Source organism: Thunnus albacares, chromosome 17 (genome assembly GCF_914725855.1).
Source record: "Thunnus albacares chromosome 17, fThuAlb1.1, whole genome shotgun sequence".
Taxonomy (NCBI): Eukaryota; Metazoa; Chordata; class Actinopteri; order Scombriformes; family Scombridae; genus Thunnus; species Thunnus albacares.
In genome coordinates this window covers 21,163,602-21,183,076 of record NC_058122.1, presented here as the reverse complement: position 1 = coordinate 21,183,076, position 19,475 = coordinate 21,163,602, and the positions used below count along the sequence as shown (strand labels likewise).

The 19,475-nt window shown below is 42.5% G+C and overlaps 1 protein-coding gene across 1 annotated transcript in view; it reads left to right on the top strand.

The window, feature by feature from the left end:
- Window positions 1-1,137: 1,137 nt before the first annotated feature.
- plekhh3 (pleckstrin homology, MyTH4 and FERM domain containing H3) overlaps window positions 1,138-19,475 on the top strand; it is a 32,972-nt gene continuing 14,634 nt past the window's right edge. The window contains exons 1-3 of the mRNA XM_044330138.1: window positions 1,138-1,837; window positions 7,574-7,629; window positions 16,582-16,676. Coding sequence (XP_044186073.1) covers window positions 1,703-1,837; window positions 7,574-7,629; window positions 16,582-16,676 — 286 coding nt within the window. The 5' untranslated portion in view covers window positions 1,138-1,702. The remainder of the gene's footprint in view (window positions 1,838-7,573; window positions 7,630-16,581; window positions 16,677-19,475) is intronic.

The window sequence follows — 19,475 nt, the reverse complement described above, 5'->3', positions numbered from 1 at the left end:
GTGTACTGTACTCATGTATGAACACTGCAAAAACTGTGTGTGTGTGTGTTTGTGTGGGGGGAACAGAGCCAAAGGAGTTTATCCATAAAAGCTAGAGTGGGTAGACCAGTGGCTAGGAGCTCTTCTTGGTGAGGAATGAGTTAAAGCCAGCTGACTGAGATGTGTGGGGGGAGTTTGCACAGAGCAGAGAAGGGGAAATGAAGGGATATTAAGGGAGAAATAAGCATGAGCACCGAGGGGGCTGGATATATCACGTGTCTGGATTTAGCACCAGTCCTCCTACCTCCTACTGCTGTATCTTTATAAACTGTTCAGCAAAGTGGAAGAGGAAAGAGTGGGGGAAGAGTGTGTGTGCATCTGTGTGTGTGTTTGTGTGTGTGTAAGAAAAGCAAGAAAAAGTAAACTGAGAGAAAAAAAAAAGAAAAAAAAAGACATAAAGCAAGATAAAGTGTGAAATAACTGTAACCAAAAACAACACCTGGCCTGGGTAAGTAGCGATGCCACTGTCAAAATATTTGCTCCTGCGGGACATAAAATTTTCAAAGTCATGCCAGAAATGCTCAAATGTGCTTTCACTAATCAATATTGTTTTCAGCTTCATGAGAAAAGTAAGTATATACTGTCCTGGCTGCCATGCAAATACCATAACACAACAGTGAGTATCCATGAGCATGAAATTTATGAATATCAACAATAACAATAACAATAGGAAACAGTGATTAAAAACACCATAAAGTGCAGTAAAGTAAACCATACTTTGAGTTTTTGAATGGCTTCATTATTATTACATAAAATATCTGAATTACTGTACATATTCAGCATATCTGTAACTTTAAGTCAATTTTAATTACATTATATAATTATTCATTTATATATATTTAAGTCCCTATATAAATACTATTACTAACTTCATAAGCAACCCTAATAATTAGTACTACAGCCATTCCTTATCGAAATATTGCAGGGTCGTCTTGATGATTTGGATGATTTTATTACTATTATCATGACATGTGATGCTCTGTCAATGTGGATGAGGCGTGTGTTATGGGCGTGTCATTCCGGGGAGTGTCTGTATCCAGCCAATCAGATCACAGACGCGAGGTCTGTGGGCGTGGTCACCCCTCCCACACTGTCCTGTCCCAGCTGCAGCACGCTTTTGTTCAAACTCAGAAAGTCAGACAGTCGCTCCTGTACAGAGGTGCGCTCCTGCGTAACTTTAACAAAATGTGTTTATAAAAAATGTTGGCAGCGACAGCGTCGACGTGGTTAAACGCGTTCAACTCGACGTACTTTAACCCTTCAGTGCCACTTTTGGAGAGTAAATAATTTTTTCTTCTTCTTCTTTTTTTTTTTTTGTTGCACTTTGTGTCGCCTCAAGTTGTTCATACAGGGACAGCAAGGTGTCGTGAGCGAAGCAACCGGAGTCCTGGAAGAAGGGGGGAGGATTTTCCTTGAACCAGTTTTGCTGGAGTATGACTGCTGTCAAGTACAGTTACTAGACTCTTTTTACCGCTTCTTTGACAACAAAAAAGGAGCGAGAGTAAGCTTATGCTACCCTTCATCCTCCTCGCTGGATATCTATGGAGAGGGTATCCTGTATGCTCTCACGCAGCTCTTGGACTTACTTGCGGTCGAGACAGCACCGTGAATGTTGATTTCCCCGACCTGGATAGCAGAAGACGACACACTTAACCTCATTTGAATGCCTTTGCAAGGGGTTTGCTGGTTTCTGTGCTGCAGGCAGGGCTTCAGTTTGCTCGGACGGGACTATGGGGAGAAAGAGGAGGAAGAGTCTTTTGAATTGCGCAACAAGGAGGACTTGACTTCCAATGGACGGGTAAAAAAAAAAACTCTCCACCTGCACCGCAACACCTCCTGTGCATCTTCCTATGTAGGCTGCACATTTCATAACATAATCTTATAGAGTATATATTTAAAATGTCAAGAGTTACTGTAATAACTGTCCTGTGACCTTTTCCTAATAACATATCACAAAACATGGTCAACTATAGGGGCACAATTTCAGTTTTGTGCAAATAGATATGTGGTTACACTTCTTGATATGAAAGTGATCGATTTTGAAAAGTAGATATGGATTGGACTTAAAGACATGGTAAGAAATGCAACCTGTGTTCATAAGATTGCCATAATTTTGCAGTTGCAAGGCTACAGTCTTCACATGTGAGTTCACATGTTAACCTAACTGTCCTCAACCGGTTCAATGCAAACCTCTGTCACTGATGGAGGACACTGAATGTTGCAGCAGTTTTTTGATGTTTAGGTTTGCATGGTCTTGGAGGCTTGGGAAACATTGAGCAATCCCACACACACACACACACACACACATACACACACACACTCTGATGCAAGCTGTAAAACCCAGTGTGTTGAACTGATCCTGTGTGTTTGGCCTCCGTCCGCTCAATTGCAAATAAGACTGCGGCCTTGTCTTCTCTGTAATGTTAGTCATCTGATCAGGCACAGAGAGTTCAGCATTGTCCACCCACTTGTGAGGGGGCATTGTTGCCTTGAATTGAGGTAGGCTCTTTCTGTATGACCCGACGCACAGCTCTTTATGTACAGTCTCTTACAAAAATGTTCAAATATTTATTGGAGCTGGGCGCTTCTCACATCACTCACTCTTTTTAAGGAGAAGATTCTCATAAATGTTTAGTCTTTTGACTTAATCTGCAGAATTTGTTGGTATAATAGGCCTAGGTATTCTGGGCTGCTGAGACATGATTTACATTAACAGTACACCCTTGTAGATGAGGCTAATACCACCTGGAGCCACTACTTGCATATCCTGCTTATCTATTTATTGGGCCCTTTTGTCTGCTTGCAACCAACCAGTGCGGCACCACGGCGATTTGCATGAAAACGTTGGGAACAGATAAGTTTTACACAGTTATTGCCTCAACAGAAGTCTAACAGTACGAGCTGCCGCCCGATAAGAGCAACATCTGTTGCTCAGGGGGTATCAAGAGAGGTGTTGGTGTGTAGCACTCGTCTTCTTGGCAAACACTCCCCGGCTTGGTCATAATATACCATCTGGCTGGCCATTGGTGCTCTATATCTGCAATCAATACAAGATCATAGTACCATGTTCTAATGGAGACGCCTGATGGCCTTTTAAAATGAGACACAGAGATCTCCTTTTCCTGTAACTTTCTCAGGTCTCTTGTTAAAAATGCAGACTATTCTACATGTGCAGAATTGGGCTCCACCGGGATTTAACGTTGGTTCATTAAATTGTGGACGTGATGTTTGCAGAAGACTGCAGCTCTATGAGATGACCTTGATTGAGAGATTTGCATTCTGGCCAATCTGGAGTCTCGCTTAAAAGAGGAACAGCTATATTCACAAGGATGTAACACCTACACCAGAATAATTCCTAAAAGAAAGCTGCTTTTTGTTATTTATTGGTATAAGCTTAGGTATGATAGTGCAAAACGAATGTCTAATGTGAAGCTAATAATGCTTCTTTGTCTTTAGAGCTGATCTCTGTTACGACGGTGTTACATCACTGATTATACTCTTGGTTCTATTGATTTTTTTTTTTGCTCGTAAATATTCATAAATAGAATTGACTTGTTCTGAGCTATAAAAATAATAGTCTGCCTCTCTTAATCTGAGTGATATATTTCCCTTTGAGGAACATTTCCTCTTAATCTATCATGTGGTTTGGCCTGTTCAGTTTATCAGATTACTTCTTAATGGGAGGAACCACTTTATTGACTGATGTAATTGACAGTGTTTTACCGTGCAAGAAAAAGCAGTAAACTGCACTTTTGGACTAAACAAGCCCTTTTTTTGCCATAATAAATGCACCCAGGTGACCTGAAGTTATTGATTATTGATTACTTCCCACTTGCAAGTAATCAATCCACTTCCACAAATCCTGTTTCCTCTTGATCTGTGTCACTGGTTTGTACTGGATATTGTAATTCTGTATCAATAGTTCACACTGAGCCAAAAATTAAGACCACAGCTGAACCACTCTATGCCAATTTCATCAGCTGACCTACTCTCAGCCAACACAATTCGTTATGCTCCCCAGAGCCCCTCCTTTCAGAATATACAGATCTAGCTGATACTGTTTGGTTTTCCATGGTGGGAGGAAAAAGGGATGAAGATGGTCTGCAGTGAGGGATGAAGATGGTCTGCAATGATTCCCAGGGAAAGCCCCTCAGGGCAACGTTCCATCGTTTACCCAGAGAGCTCCACTTCGTTCAGAGCTCGACAAGCCACATTTTCATACAGCAGGTCAGACCTCCCTGGGTGTATGTGTGTATATCTTTTGGGCTTTGTAATGCTCAAATACCCCATTTAGTAGGCCTCCGTCCAGCTCCTGCCAGGGATGACCACAATAACCCAGAGGTCTGGTGGAGTCTCCCCAGCTTAAAACATCCAAAACCCTCACCACAATCTCCAGCATCATTTCCAATATACTGCCAGTGGATGCCACGATGTGTAGCATTCACAGTACCAAAGCCATAGGTGACACAGTGTTCCTTGCCAGGACTCCTCTCACTGAGGTTGGAATCATGAGTCAGTGCTGACGCTTGTGTAGGCTTGGCCCTTAAGAGCACAGGGCCATGTCTTTCCCTGCATGTTTACAGTCCTCATTCAAAGAAACTGCTCTCCAACAGCTGCCCAAACAGTCACACTGAGCTGAATGCCTCCAGTGTTGGGACAGCAAGTCACTAAATTTAGGACAGGACATCCGTCATTCTCTCTTCTTTCCATGTTTCCACTGAAACTTTATTCAATTTTGTATGCGACGTGCAGTCACGTTTACCACTTAACTACCACCACAAAGTGTTTAGGCCCAGGCAGTTGTAAGTATGGACCGGTGTACCACAGTGCAGCCTGTTATAAATGGGCACAGATCAACTTTGCTGGGTGCGGGTCCTATTAACCATCACTACTGCCCTCTGTCTTCAGAGGTGTCATGGTACGCTGGTTTATATTTGGTTTCCGTTGCGTCTCTGCCTCACCACCTCCAGGCCACACATCTGGTCTTCAGGCCGACACTGGCTGAGCCCAAGCATTTCCTCCTGGTTACTCAGCCTCCCAGGAGAGCTGGAGGGAGAGAGAGAGAGTAGACGAGGGGAAAGCGAGAGCGGAAGTCAGCCACGGAACGAACACATCACGGCATCTTTCCCTCTTTCCCTCCATGCTCTGCTCTAGTCTGGAGTGATTCATCCCTTGCCCGTCCAAAGGGAGAGCTTTTGCCAGGGCTCTGCATCGCACGCTATCCTTGTTCCTCATCCCACAGCCCATTAACTCCATTGGAAAGCTATTTTTCTGTAAATTCGCGTAAAAGTCACGTTTTGTGGAGAATTACACAGAATATTTTAACTTGATCTACCTGACCCATTAGCTTATTGATCCTTTTGATTAGTTTATATCATGGAATTATAGCTTTGCAGTCGCTGATGTGATTCGTATTGATTTGTCATTTTCAGTTATGGTTGTCTGTTAGACTTTTCTAGTCTGGGGCTGTTAGCTCGGCTAAATCATTTATGGTTAACAGACAGGGGTAGGGAATTAACGTTCACACTCTCTTCCATTCACAAGATGCGCTCTGACACTGTTCAGTTATTCTTGTCTGTCTGGTTTGACATTTACAGTACCTCTCCCTGAGTTAAACATTAATTAGATCTCATTATACAAACATCTCATCTTTTCCTCTTTTGCCTCTGAGTACATCTGCCTTAAGGCCAGTCTAGACCAAAGGCTCACGGCGAGACGAAACCATTTTAGAACATTGCAGGGAAAAGTTGCAGCGGTGTAAACTGGCCCGTCTCAGCTCGACTCGAGCCGGCTGGTGGTGTCGCCTGCCACTCAGTTTGTCAAGTTGCCAGTGGCTGGTTTTAGAACGTAAGGCATGTCACCTGTTTCAACAGCCAATCAGCTCATAGCGAAGTCTGCTGGTCAAGTCAGTTACAAACTGTCAGCTGGTCAAAATGGCAGAATTTTAGAGGGAGGAAAGAAAGGATCACTTTATCAATTTGTTTGAGAAACAGCCATTTCTGCAATTATATACAATAAAAGCGCAATCCAAATTCTCAACCCTCTCGTTTTTTTAATGTTTTCGCCATTTCGTCAATACTAGAACTGTAATTGTAGCAAGTAACTCAATGTCACTATCCTTATTCATATTTTAAGACACACTACAAAGTATCCAGTTACAAAAAAGCCTGAAAAGCCGGCAGTTAGAACGGAAGTACAGCGTGTTGTTGCTATGGAAACAATATACCGTCTCGTCTAGTCGCATAGGTGTAAACTGGCAGATTTCAGAATGTTGCAGACTGGCGAATTGCAAGTAGTTGCAAGTTTCAACCCGTCACGTTGCGAATCTTCGGTCTAAACTGGCCTTTATAAATATCACACAGATTCCATACTAGCCTATAAATTTGCAGTTCATGTTTTCTTTGTTATTTTTGAGCCATCCAAAAAGAAGCAGTAGACTGTTTTTCCAGGGCAAGGGCTATACTTAGGCTAGTTTGCCCAGTAGTAAAGTGTGGTGTGTGAACTGTGAGGGGGCCCAGAGCTGACCTGGATAGGGTTTCAGGTAGGCCAACACCCCCGAGCTGGGCCGGGGCAGCCACAGGAGCTCGCTCAAGGCTGTGGCTCATAGAGACAACAAGTCAGGCCATGGGGACACACAGTGCTTCCCTGCACACCAGGGAATCAGTCCAAATTGTACACAGGCAAGCTCTGATGTCTGATGGGGTTTTCCAAGGTCAGGTTGGGAATCTAGAGGCCTAAACTCTGTGAAAGGAAACATCCTCTCCCATCTTCTGCTTACCAGGGGAGTCCTGGAATGAAAAGTTCATTGTTCAACCCATGAAATTTAATTTTACGTGTCTGCCAGTGGCAGCCCCAATTTCATACAAATCTGATGTCCAAGAAAGCTAGCTGGCTTGCAGTCGAGATAACTTCTCTTACATTTAGCTAGTAATTTGTGTAAGATTTTTGGCTGTGTTAAGCAGATAATTATCATTAGTAGTATCATTTTACTACACAAGATCCTGTCTCTATATAATCCCCCTAGAGGTCACTTTGTCTCTCTCACTTGTTTTGATCATGTGAACAGCTTTTTACCATAAACCTGTGGCAATATAAACATGTGGATAGAGAAGATGAAGGCAACTGTGCTTGTTATGAGGGCAATATCTGAAAGACCAGGGTTATTTTTAGGTTAACAACCTTTTTTCAGAGAAATGATTGATCTGCATAAAAGCTTTTGGGGTTTGCTGGTTGGGGTGCATGCAGCTATTGCACAAAAGATTCCTCTGTTCCCCACTCCTGTATTAAATGAGCCTGTTTTGCATGCCATATTTCTCCCCACCAGCTCACCCCTTGCAAGTGAAAGCCAAGCATTACAGGAACAGAGCAGCTATGTGCTTAGACTGCCAGGAACGGCCGTATGCTCTACTGTAACACAGCCACTGAAGGCAAACCCTTGAGGGATCACTTCAACCTGTGAACCAGTTATAGGGACAGACTACTGTTTGTGTTGCATTATCATCTATTTACCCTATTCTCTCTCTTCTGTTGACAGAGTCCAGCTGAGGTGACTGTTTCTCAACCAACTCGCACAGCCAATGGAACAAATGGGTAAGGAGAGAGAGAACCAGATTTTTTTCCACAAATTTTAGGAAGTAATAGTTCCTTCTTTTGCTCATATACTTCCTCTGAGTTCTGGGGATTTCTGTATTTATCCTGAGGCAGGCACATGTGTAACTATAATCCAATCACTTGATTTTTTTCACTTCCCTCCGCAGTGTGTGTTATCTCATGTGCCTGACCTCATATCCACACACATGCTCACATGTGAACACATTCACAATCCACTCACATGTTTATTGACAAATGATCTGACGTTTCCAAGCTGCAGCTGTTCTTTTGATTGCTTATAGATAATGTCGGTTTTCACACATTCACCACTTGGGTGTTTGAGTTTTTTCAACAGTTGACTTGGATGTCGTTAGAGGATACGTTGGTCTATAGTATTTCAGTAGTCAACCTACATGATTGTGACCATTCACAGTTGTAATGTCAGGCTAACTATCCACTTCCACATCCAATCACAAGATTCATTTGAAGGCTCAAACTGCTGGTTACAAGAACCCACTATGCCTCTCCTGAATAATGAAATTCAAACGGTCATGTGGTTGACAAGTGAATACTAGTGACAATGAAAAAAGAGTGATTCATGGAGGGCTTGATCCAGACTATTAGTGCTGGGCTGTGATCTCAGACAGTGATGTAGCCAGGCTCTGCTCCACTCTATCTCTGGCATCGTGCCCTTATCATCCCCCCCCACCCCTCATCCCTCATCCACAATCTCTACTGTACATCTGCCGACTCACAAATGAGTCACAAAGCTCGACTTGTAGGACTATCATACACATCAAATGAATAGAATAGGGTCTGCAACAGCTCTTTACAAGGAGAGAGCTGCCCCAGGAAGTGGGTAGGAAAGCTGAGACATTTTGCTGCAATCATACAGGACGTGCCATTTCTTGAGGCTTGAGGGAAAGAAGAAAGGGAAGAAGTGTGGAGGGAGGTAGGCTAACTGGACTGAGTGACTCAGTCCTACCTAAGCAGCACTCCCAGATGAGGTGTGGCTCGGATGTGTGTATGTGTGTGTGTCACTTCTACAGTATTGTGGAGGTGGCCTCAGGCCACATGGCATAATTAACTACAGGTTTTTAAGGGAGTGTGTTAAAAGCCTGGCTGTAATCATCACACTGAGTACAAAGATTAGAGAGCATGGTGCTTGATCATTACCTGGCCAATGACAGGACACGCCCAGAAGTTCAGCTGTATGGAGGGAAAGCCAAGCCAGGCTCTGATAAGTCAGGGCATTGTGATGTCGTAAATGCTGCCATATTCATTTATCTTTAGTCTCATGTAACTGACAGGGCAGCTCTGGTTTAACTTATACTTTTATTGAGCTATTGAATTGAACTGTCCAGAAGGAAACATTAATCTCATTAGTTTGAAAAGTGGCTGAGATGTGATGGTGATGAATTGGGGGGATTTATGTTCACCATACTGGATTGAGGTTAATTTGGTAATGCTCACATAATTCGTCATGCCGCTGGCCTGATATGGTTAGGCTAGAAAGGAGATAGGCCCGACCGTGTCTAAACAGGCTGGTGGATGCAGACACACGTCTGGAGTATTACCAACATATTTTGCATATCGTATGCTAAAAGTGCATGAGAATATACATTGATGCTATATTTGATTGTGCTGTGATTTGTATGATTTTATGCGTTTCTGAGTCTTCAGTCAAAACAGTCCATAGTCAAATTCTTTATCTTTTCTTATCATAGTACTGTAATGAGCAATAATTACACATGGACACAATATGAGTAACATCTTGCTATGTCTCTAAAAATGTGACGCAGAACCAGCTAATCCAGATTTTCTTCTGTACCAACAGTCACAAGGTGGAAAGTTTTTTGGTGGTTTTGTTTTTCGATTTCAAATATGAACTGTTACTAAGATATGTTTTATAATACAGTTACAAGTGCTGATTTGATTTTATGAGACTGTGTATTGTAGCCCTGTGTTGTTGTTATAATCAGACATGGTGGTGTATGAAGCATGCATTCTATCACTTGTGAATCCAAACTCATCCAAACTGTGAATCAAACATACTACAATACAATTGATCATTATTTTATTATGTTTAAAACAAACGAATTAACAGCCTGTTAAGCTGACAGATGTTTTGTTGCTGTCTCTATGGAGTCTTGTCTTCATTTTGTACATTTTCTCACTTTATAAGTTAAGAACATTTTTCCAAAGGACTGCAGTTGAAAATTATCCAGCTGGCTAACACTGGCACATTTGCAGAAATGTTGATTAATGCGTGTTGTCCTTATACATAAATAAATGAAAAGAAAAATGAAACTGCGGAGGCTGAGCTGGAGAGACAGGAAACAAAGTTTTTAAGTGATAATGTTATCTTGGCCTATGTCAGCTGTCCTGTAATAGATTTTGTGTTTGCACATACCCCTCTCGGTCACAGGCAGCCTCAAGTCAAGGTGTGCGATGAACATATCTTTTCAAGAAGACAATGCAAGATTCTCATGTCTGTCTCTGTCAGTGCAAAGTGCCAAGCAGCTTGTTCTCTCCTGCTGTGCTCACACTCTGATCTGTCTTACATCATCACCATTTTTTCATCCCCACTTTCCTCACTCTCAAGTTCCTTCTCATAGCTGAGGCAGAGCAGAGTACAAACTGTACCGGAAGGAAAGTGAACACTTGAGGACTTCTCCATCTCTTTCTCACCATTTGTTCCCTCTGCTTTCTCATTAGCCCCCCCCCCCCCCTTTTTTGTCTTTTTTTGTGTGGTGTGTGGGCTGGTATGCTGTCTTTCATGACTGAAAGAGACCACTGTTTCAGAATGTATTTAATGTATATGTGTGTGTGAGAGAGACTTGTGTGCGTACGCATGAAACATGTGGGTGTTTGCGTGAAAAACTTCACAACAAGTGGGCCCCTGGTAATTGCCTGTCTGAGTGTCTGTCGGCCTGTCTGTCCAACCAACCAACCATCCAACCATCACAAACTGGCCCTGTTTACAACATCAGCAAATATAGAAAGTTTTAATTCACATCAAGTTTCACCACCGGAGCGACTTCATTCAGACTTTTAAAAAAAAAAAAAAAAATCTCTAACTCCCTATCACGAAATTTCTTGCTGATCACACACTCTCCTTCAGTCACAAACTCAGACTTCCTGTCACACACAACCCCCCCACCACCACCACCCCCACCCCCCCCCTCCTCCTTTCTCAAAACATGACTTTTTTCCTCTCCCCTCTGCCTAGTCCAGAGTTTCTTGGCAGTTGCCTTGAGTAAACAGCGTATTTTTAGCTGGGAGGTCATATAGGCCCAGTCTTAATCACCACATTCCCATTTTCCCACCAGCCCAGCTTCAGCTGGAGGCCCAAGCAGTCAGCCCATGCACTGTGGGGGAGGGGATAGGGACTCGAGAGAGAGGAATGGATTTCTATAAAGAGAAACTGATTATTTAGTGCTACAGTATGACCCCCCTGTATTTTTTATTAATGTTGTCTCAGATAGTGTTCTTTTTCCTCTGTGCTTCTAATCATCTAATAAACTAACTTAATGTATGGCTGTCATGTACAGTACATGAGCCATAATGGAACAGGACGTTAACAAAAAAAAAAAAAGCAGCCGGTTTGAGTTCATTTGTTTGAATGCCTTTTTGGACTCATCTGTGTTTTTCATCCATCAGATAAATCTGTGACACATCCGTGCAAGGGTCATTTTTGCAACCGTGCATTTCCTCGTGGTCACAAGGACCCACTTTGTATGCTGGAACATGTCTCTGCTGTTTCCACTGCGGTCATCCAAGCCCGAGAGCAAGGACACTACTTTTCTAACTTTAATTAGCGTCTCTGCGTTTTGATTAGACCCTGGACTGAAATCAATTACTGATCGCTCCAGCGGCCACGACCAGACACAAACTAATCAACTCATCGTGCTGCTCATATTTGGTGAATTTGAGTGTGTCACCGTCATTGTCACCATGAAAGGACTGCAGACAATATGCTCATTAGTTGTGATGACCTGCTGTTGATTTGAGTCGATCTGAAATGCTTACTGGAAATTGTGCTCATCACATAATGACAGTGGAAGACAGAGCACCGTCGGGGCTGGCACAATATCTTCAAGTATTGAGGTTGTACTGTTGTAGCTAGCCTTGAGTACAGTGGCATTAGAATTAATTGCTTCATGTTGATAAAGAAAAGCCACAAAGCCACGAAGGTGTTTGCACTTATTGTGGCTGATTAGACCTTTCAAGAAAGTGTGGGTGTGTAAGGCTGCACTTGACTGACATTTGCCTGACTCTCTTGTTAGTTCTGTTGCACCTGTTAGGGCGGAACAACTTAAACCTCGATCACTCATGTAACCACGAATAAATCCCCACCCAACTGAGCAGGGGTTAGCCAAATTTGACCTAAAAATACCTGTGTGCGTACGCAGGGCCATTAATAACCCAGTAGTTGTATATTAAAGTGTCATTAGTGCTTTTAAGAGCATTATTTAATGATATACCGTTATACTGTGTATGTACTAAGATATATTTTTGGGATTGAATAGCAATTTTTAATCCATTAGACTGTCAACATGTGTCATACTTGACAATACCAAGTAACTAGGCCTTGTTAAAAAAAAAAAGTCTTGTTTTGAAGAGGTAGAAGGAAAGAGTTCATCAATACCAGAAGTTATTGTATGTGACAGTTGGCCTGGTGTTATATGCTCATGCTAGATACCTTGATGTGATTTTTTTTTTTCTTCCTCTTCCTCTTTGCACCACACAAAGTTTCTCACTTTTGTACAAAGGCTAAAGAACATTTATACTTGCATGACTGTGCAGGATCTTAATGCATGCTCTAGATGTATCGTAGGATATGGTTTGTGGGTTTCTATAGGGAAGTCTTTTTTTATTTTTAACCATATTTCTCCCTTTCTGATTTTTAATTTCACAACTTCCCTCTCTCTCACGCTGTGGGGTAGTTTGCTGGTCTAAGCTGACCTATGCAATCTGGGAGGGAGGCTGTGGACATTTCCCTCTTCACTTTCATAAACAAATCATTGCAAAGGTATTTTGCCTGTTACCGAGGTTGCACTTGCACTTTTCTCAAAAACTTGTCAATGCTTGTGAAAGAAAAACTACTGTACAGTGTTTTCATCTCAGTCGAGACTCTTAACACAAGGCGGAAGAAATACCTTGATTTTCAACACATGACCAGTTTCAACAGTTGGGTGGTGTGACATTTAAACTGATGTACCTCCTCTGTTCCTCCCTATGCAGTAGCTGATGTTTAGTCCACAAGGGGAGGGCAAGAGAGAGGGGGAGAGGTGCTGTCTGTAGATGTGCACTCTCTCTATTCTCCGTGCCGTCTAATCCCCATGTCAAATTGTTTCCTGCACTCCACAGGAAGTTGCCCACTAAAGGCCCCACCGTCACAGCCTCTGCTGGGGCTTCTGGGAATGTGGGGGCGGTAGCACGCAGAGGCTGGGAGGGAGAGGGGGGGGTTGAGTGGAGGTGGGGGTTGTAAGGCTGCTGGACAGCTGTGGAGAGTCAAAGCCCCCACATCAACAGTGCACAAACATTTGCCCCAAGCTGTACAACATGAATTATTTGTCAGCACATCTTTTATTTTGGTGCACCATAGATCAGAGTGTGACTAGAAAGACAGTTTAGACTGAATGTCATGCTGAGTTTCAGTGACAAGTTCCAAGTGTGTGTAAGGCTTGAGACACACCAGAAGACTTAAAAGAAGGTTTCTCTGGCTGCGTATGAAACCATGTTATTGTGTCTGTTCTGGTTCAATCCTCAAAGCCTATCGGATGATTGGTGAAACATTTGAAAGACTAGAACAAAGCAAATCCAATTGATTTTCTCTTTGCACTTCAGGTGTCCTATGACCTGGACAACTGAGGCAACACTTCATAGACAAGTCGGTTTGTTGTTATGACAAAAAAACATTGTACATGTTGTTATGGTGAGGAAAAAGATCCAGTCAAAGCCTTGTCACACTTTACCCCAATGACATTGAAGAAAATAACCTGTTTTACATAATTCGGTTGCCTCGGGAAGAACCATTACCTGTTCTGTACTGTAATGTTACTGAGAAATGTATTAGTCTGCTTGGTTGCACATAATTTCCTCAGCTGAAGAAATCACATCGTTTTATAATCTATTTTTCCATCAGGTTTGTTTGAATCAAGCCTGTACCTGTTATTGAGTTACAGTTTTTGTTCAGTAACTACAGAGAGCTATGCACTATGTATGTGGTTTGTGTGTGTGCGGTTGCATCTTTTACTTTTTATAACATCATACCAAAAGTTGACAAAAGTTAGAGCTTAAATAATAAGTTGGTAAATTGCAATAATGTGAGAAATGTTATGTGGAAGAGAGAAAGGAAGAATCTCGTTATATTATGAGAAATGTCTCGTTATAACAGCAACGGTTTTTATGATGAGACACTAAACAGATTTTGTTGTGGAGGCAGCATTACGCTGTTGGGGTTTCCAGACAGTCTCAAAGGGAGATTTTGGACATTAGCCTGGGTTTTTGGACACAATGGTCAAAATGACGCTGCCAAGCCAGCATTTAAATTGAAGGTCAGGCTAGTTTGTGCTGCCAAAGGTCAAATCCTGGGTTTGGACCTGTGCTTCCTCCTCCTCCTCCCTCCTTCCTCTTTACATGACCTATGAGATGCGGTGAAGTTGACTTATAAAATAGTTCAAGTTATAGATGGGGACAGACCGGTTAGGGGCAGAAAGCCAGAATTCTGTCTGTGCTAGCATGGCAAAATGCCCACATTTCTTAGAAATCTGCAGACATAAGAGTCAAAGTTGATATATTTGAACGTTCTTTCAAGATGGACTGCCATGTGCACCACATCATTTCTTGTAGAATAAACTGTAGAATTGAAAGTCACCTCTTTAGTGCTATGGTTCATATCTTGCTTGACTGTTACATCCGTTGCTCATAACTTCGGATTAGGCTGAGTCATAATATTACTTTATACTAATTTGAGATTTCCTTACTACAAAATTAAAATGGATTGCAGCATAAAAACTATAGTTCACATATAGTTTATTTACACCTACCAATTGCTAGATGTAAGCATAAACTGTGTTTTGCATAGTTGACATACCCAATATGTATTATGGGACCTTTCTTTTCAATCAATACTTTTCAAATTAATCTGAAAAACTATCTGAAACTACAGTATAACCTGATTTTTGTTAATCACCGCTTTGAAATGAACTAATGGTTTCTAAGAACTTGGTGAAAGCTGAACACCCAAACCTATCAAAGGATTTACAAATGGCTTAATCCTGAACATCACTGCATTAAAGCCAAAACAAAGTATAAGAATGCTCTTTTTTTATATCGCTCTTGACATTTTGGATGCAAGCCCATCACAGATATAGTACACAATAATCCAAGTCATTGAATATAAACAACCCCGCTGTGCACATGAGGCTATATTCTCCTGTCTGGGCGTAGTTTTTCTATAGATCTAATCCCCGTCCCATTTGGGCTGCATATAGACTAACACTCTGTCTGCGTGCATGTGTCCGTTATGTAGCAGGGATTATTAACAACCTCAAATAAGTGACGTCCTCACATTTCTGTGTTTACTTTAATGCCTTTTAAGCGGGGACTGTGGATGCAGGGACTGTCAGAGGTCTCCGAAAGCTGCTGCTGTAGCAGGCGAGTGGGCTTAGTTATACAGCCTGACAGAATATAATGTGACAGAATCCTGACTCTCTCCTTCTCACTTCTGCTTTCTGGTGATGCCCTGGACCAGTTCGTACACACATACAGAAAAACTGGCGCACAATATAGAGTTTCACTGAGTCTGAACATAAGCTTAATTTAGAGATTGATGTCATTTGGTAAGGCTCCACCACTACAAATACGTGTCATAAAGGGAACACATTGTATGCATAGTAGGCACCGTTTGAAAGTAAAGGGTCAATTGGATAAACCATGGTATAGGCAGGATCGGGTCAGCACACACAGAAAGACAGGAAATGGCCTCTGCAGTCATGTAAGTTGAGTCAAAGCAGATAAGGCTATATTCAGACTCATTGATGACTGCCGTCTTCCGTGAGGAGGAACCTTCCAGAATTATCAGATCAATAAGAACATAAATCAGCTGGCGAAGGTTTAGGTAACTGGAGGCCAAATATGCCTGGGAGGGAGGGCTAGATTCATTTCCTGAGCAGTGATCCCAGGAGGCGGAGGACAGGAAGGAAGGAGGGGTTTGTCACTTGTATACCTCACATGCTAGTTAGACCCAGGAAATAGAGAAAATAAACGAGTAATTAGATAAATAAATGAGGACAGATAAAACCTCTAAACAATCTAATAGACTGGAAATGGGCCTTGGCCTGAGATAACAATGTCTGTGTTTGTCCACAGTATTGCCCAATCAAATGCTGAAGTGTGGTGGTAGCTGTATATGTGATAGTGAGGCATTAAAGCAGGAAAGAAAGAACAGTGGTTCAGCAGATTTACAGATGTTTTTGATGTTTATGGTTTTAACTATTCAAGGCTGTGACCTCTTGAACCTTCTGCCTTCCTCTGACCAGCGTGAGCTGGCTGGCTGGGAGTCAGGCCGGCGTCGCTCTGTCACGTTTATTTTCAGTCGCTCACCCGGCTCGCCAGCCAAAGTGATAAAAGAGAGACGAGCTGTCCACAGTGGCGTGGTATGTAACAGTGTGTGTTTGTGTGCTTGCGTGCTGCTAGGAAGGGAAAGTGGGAGAACGCGGGAGGACAGATATTCATGGAACTTCTTCCAGTCCCCCCTGCGTGACCCCCACCTAAGAGTATCAGAGTGGCTTGTAGTTGGCGCAGTGTCACATGGGGGGGCTTCACAGCCAACTGTGTGTCTCTGGGCCAATTAGTTATCCAATAGGAGGGAGTAGTCAGGGGAAGACTTGAGTTGAGAGGGAAGCAGAGTTATTTACATTCTCTGTCTGCTCTTCAACACAGGCACACCGTCTCAGAGGTCTCTGACGAGATGAAGAGCCTAATCATTGAGAAGAATAAAATGGGCCTGGAGGAAGAACCTGAACTGCTGGTCAAAGGTGAGTCTGACTCACACAACAAACACGACGCATTATACTCGGTCATTTGATTATAGTGAGCATCATTATTCTGCTGAAATGAGTAACAGATCAATCAGTCAGTCAGTTGACAGAAAATTCATGCACAAAAGTTTTGATTATTGATTGATCCTTTAAACAAATATGAGAAACGCTCACTGGTTCCTTTTTTTTTGTTTTATACTGATGCAAACTGATACCTTTGCATTTTGGACTGTTGGTCAGACTGAAGGAGTGATTTCAAGATGTCACCTTGAGCTCTTGCAAACTGATAAATCAAAAAAATAATAATGTGTAGATGCATCAAAAATGAAAATAATCTTTAGCTGCAGCCCTACTTTGTTCTTAATAAATAACTTCTTGCAGGGCTAGCTTGGTGCTATCCGTCTCATTAAGTTTAGCATATATTTCAGTACCCTAATTGTCCTCTAATAAGTACTGTCACAACTTCATGCTGCTCTGTCACCCTTTAGCCAACTCTTCTCTGGCCACATGTGGCCCACAGCTGCTCCCACTCTCACCCTGCTCTGTGTGTGTTCATGTAAGGATAGCTACTGGCATCAGGAGCGCCGTCTTGCGTGTCTGATGCTTTTGAGGAATGATCTCATAGGTTATTTCTGTATGATTTTTTTTTTCTTTCCTTTTTTTCTTGGCCCGCTTCTGCAAGGGAGAGCAATAAAATGCCAGCACTTGGATAAGTTACGTCCTGTTTGGAATGGCGGCAGTCAGATTGCCTAATTCTGACAGCAGTTACCATGCACTCTTGGCTAGTGCCCCTCCCTCGTTGCTGTACCCTCTCTGTCCCTGTCTCACTTTGGAAGAGAAGAGCAGGGAGGCACTTTCCCTCCAAAACATAGGACAGCTTACCTTCCTTAGGCCACTGATTACACTGTCACTTGGGATTTCAGCTTTTGCACGACGCCCCCCCCCCCCCCCCCCATCCTTTAAACCGACCACACTATTACACACTATTACAGCCACCACAGCAGGGCACCTCAGGGCATTAGATAATCCCTCTTATTTCTTTCTGTGTGCTGCACAAGGATATGTTTTCAAGAGTACCTCCATTAGAGCCTTTCCTCTTGTTTGGTATGTTTTTTTTTCTTCTTTTTTTTTTCAGCAGGGTACCCTGAGGCTACATGGGGTGAATATTGGCCCAGTATCTAAAATAGGCCACCAACATTGTAAATAGTGACTGATGAGGGGAGGATGAATTGTAAAACCCATGGAGTGGTGACAGAAAGAGATGTTGACATTGGTTTATTGACATACCTTTGTTGATTTACAGTAAAAAATGAACCGCTCCTCACATGATCCAGATCTTCTCATGCTCCAGTAAACTGCAGCTGAATCTGTCTGGGTCTGGTTTGATCTAGAAGGGGAAAACGAGTTTAGTTCTAAGTTGCTTTTACATAAATGTAAAGCTCAATTAAATATGTGATGTTCTGATTCAGAATGTCTAAAATGCAAATATGTCTTCCTTTACTTCAAATATTACTTAATGTACAAAGGATTTAAAATGTTATTCCATATTGGTAGTAATTTACATTGTTAAAATTCTTGAACAGCCAGCTAACAACATTAGCAGGCCAGCGATATTTGGTCATCATTAGTTTTAATGTAAAACGTGTTTTCATCAATTTCTGCCTGATTTTTAGAGTATATTACTGACTCATGTATGCATGACATAGATTCTAGGATTGACCTTTGAAGTGAGCTGTCTTTTTATTGCAATGTTGTAATGAAATAACATTATACGCCTTTTATAATATGTTAAGATCCAGGAAACAAACAGTCAGTACTCAGAAAATGACAGGAGACTTGCAGTAAAGAGATGAAAATGCACAGAGAGAGATTGTTTGCTCAAGCTGTGTTTGAGGGGGCAGGGCATTGGGGGTCAGAGGTCACAAATGAAACAAATTAAGGGCGAGCCGTGGCCCCCAGGGGAGGCATTAGCAGGCCACAGAGATGGGATCCAGATGGGGGACCATGGGAGGGGCTTACAGGGGGTCCCAAAACTCTGCTTCTCCTTCTCTCTTTCTCTTTGTCTCTCTCCTTTTCCTTTTCTTATCACACTGATTTAAGTTCCCAAAAAAAGAGCAGCATCTGTGGGACGTCCCGTGTCTCTTGGCGTCAGGGTAGCAGGCATGCCCTTCTCTCCATGTCTCGCACCCAGTCAGCTTGTCTGCACCCCCCATTTCACATTGAGTCTGTCAGCAAGCTCAGCCTGACTTACCTCATGGTTTTTATTTATCGTTTTACGTTGGGTTTTGATGCTGCCCCCTTCTGATGTGGTGTTAAGTACCTCCATGGTTTTTACTTTGGGCTATATTGGGTGGCTTTATGGTGGGTTCAAACCTGGCACTTATATCATATAGAAGCATTCTCAAACAGGAGACATTGCTTGAGAGGCTGAGCCTTCACCCCCTCCTCTCTCTTTATTTTTATTTTGGAGTAGCAGTGAGGCAGTGGAAGCTTTGCACTGCCTGGGAAAACCACTTTGAGGCAAGTAAAACAGGGAGAGAAGAGAAATGGGGGCAATGAAAGTAAATAGGAAGAGAGTCGAAGCAGAGAGAAGGAAGATGCAGGCAAAGTGAGAGCTGGCTGACAGGTGGCACGCAGCTTGCTAACCACAGAGGAAGCTGTGATGCTGGTGCTGCGTCATTGCCGTTTCACAGGGCAAGGAGCTGAAGGTACATTGCCTAATTGTTTCTTTAAAAGCCGCTCTCAAATATACATGCACAAACCATATGCACACACAGGCACAGCGATCCCACAAGT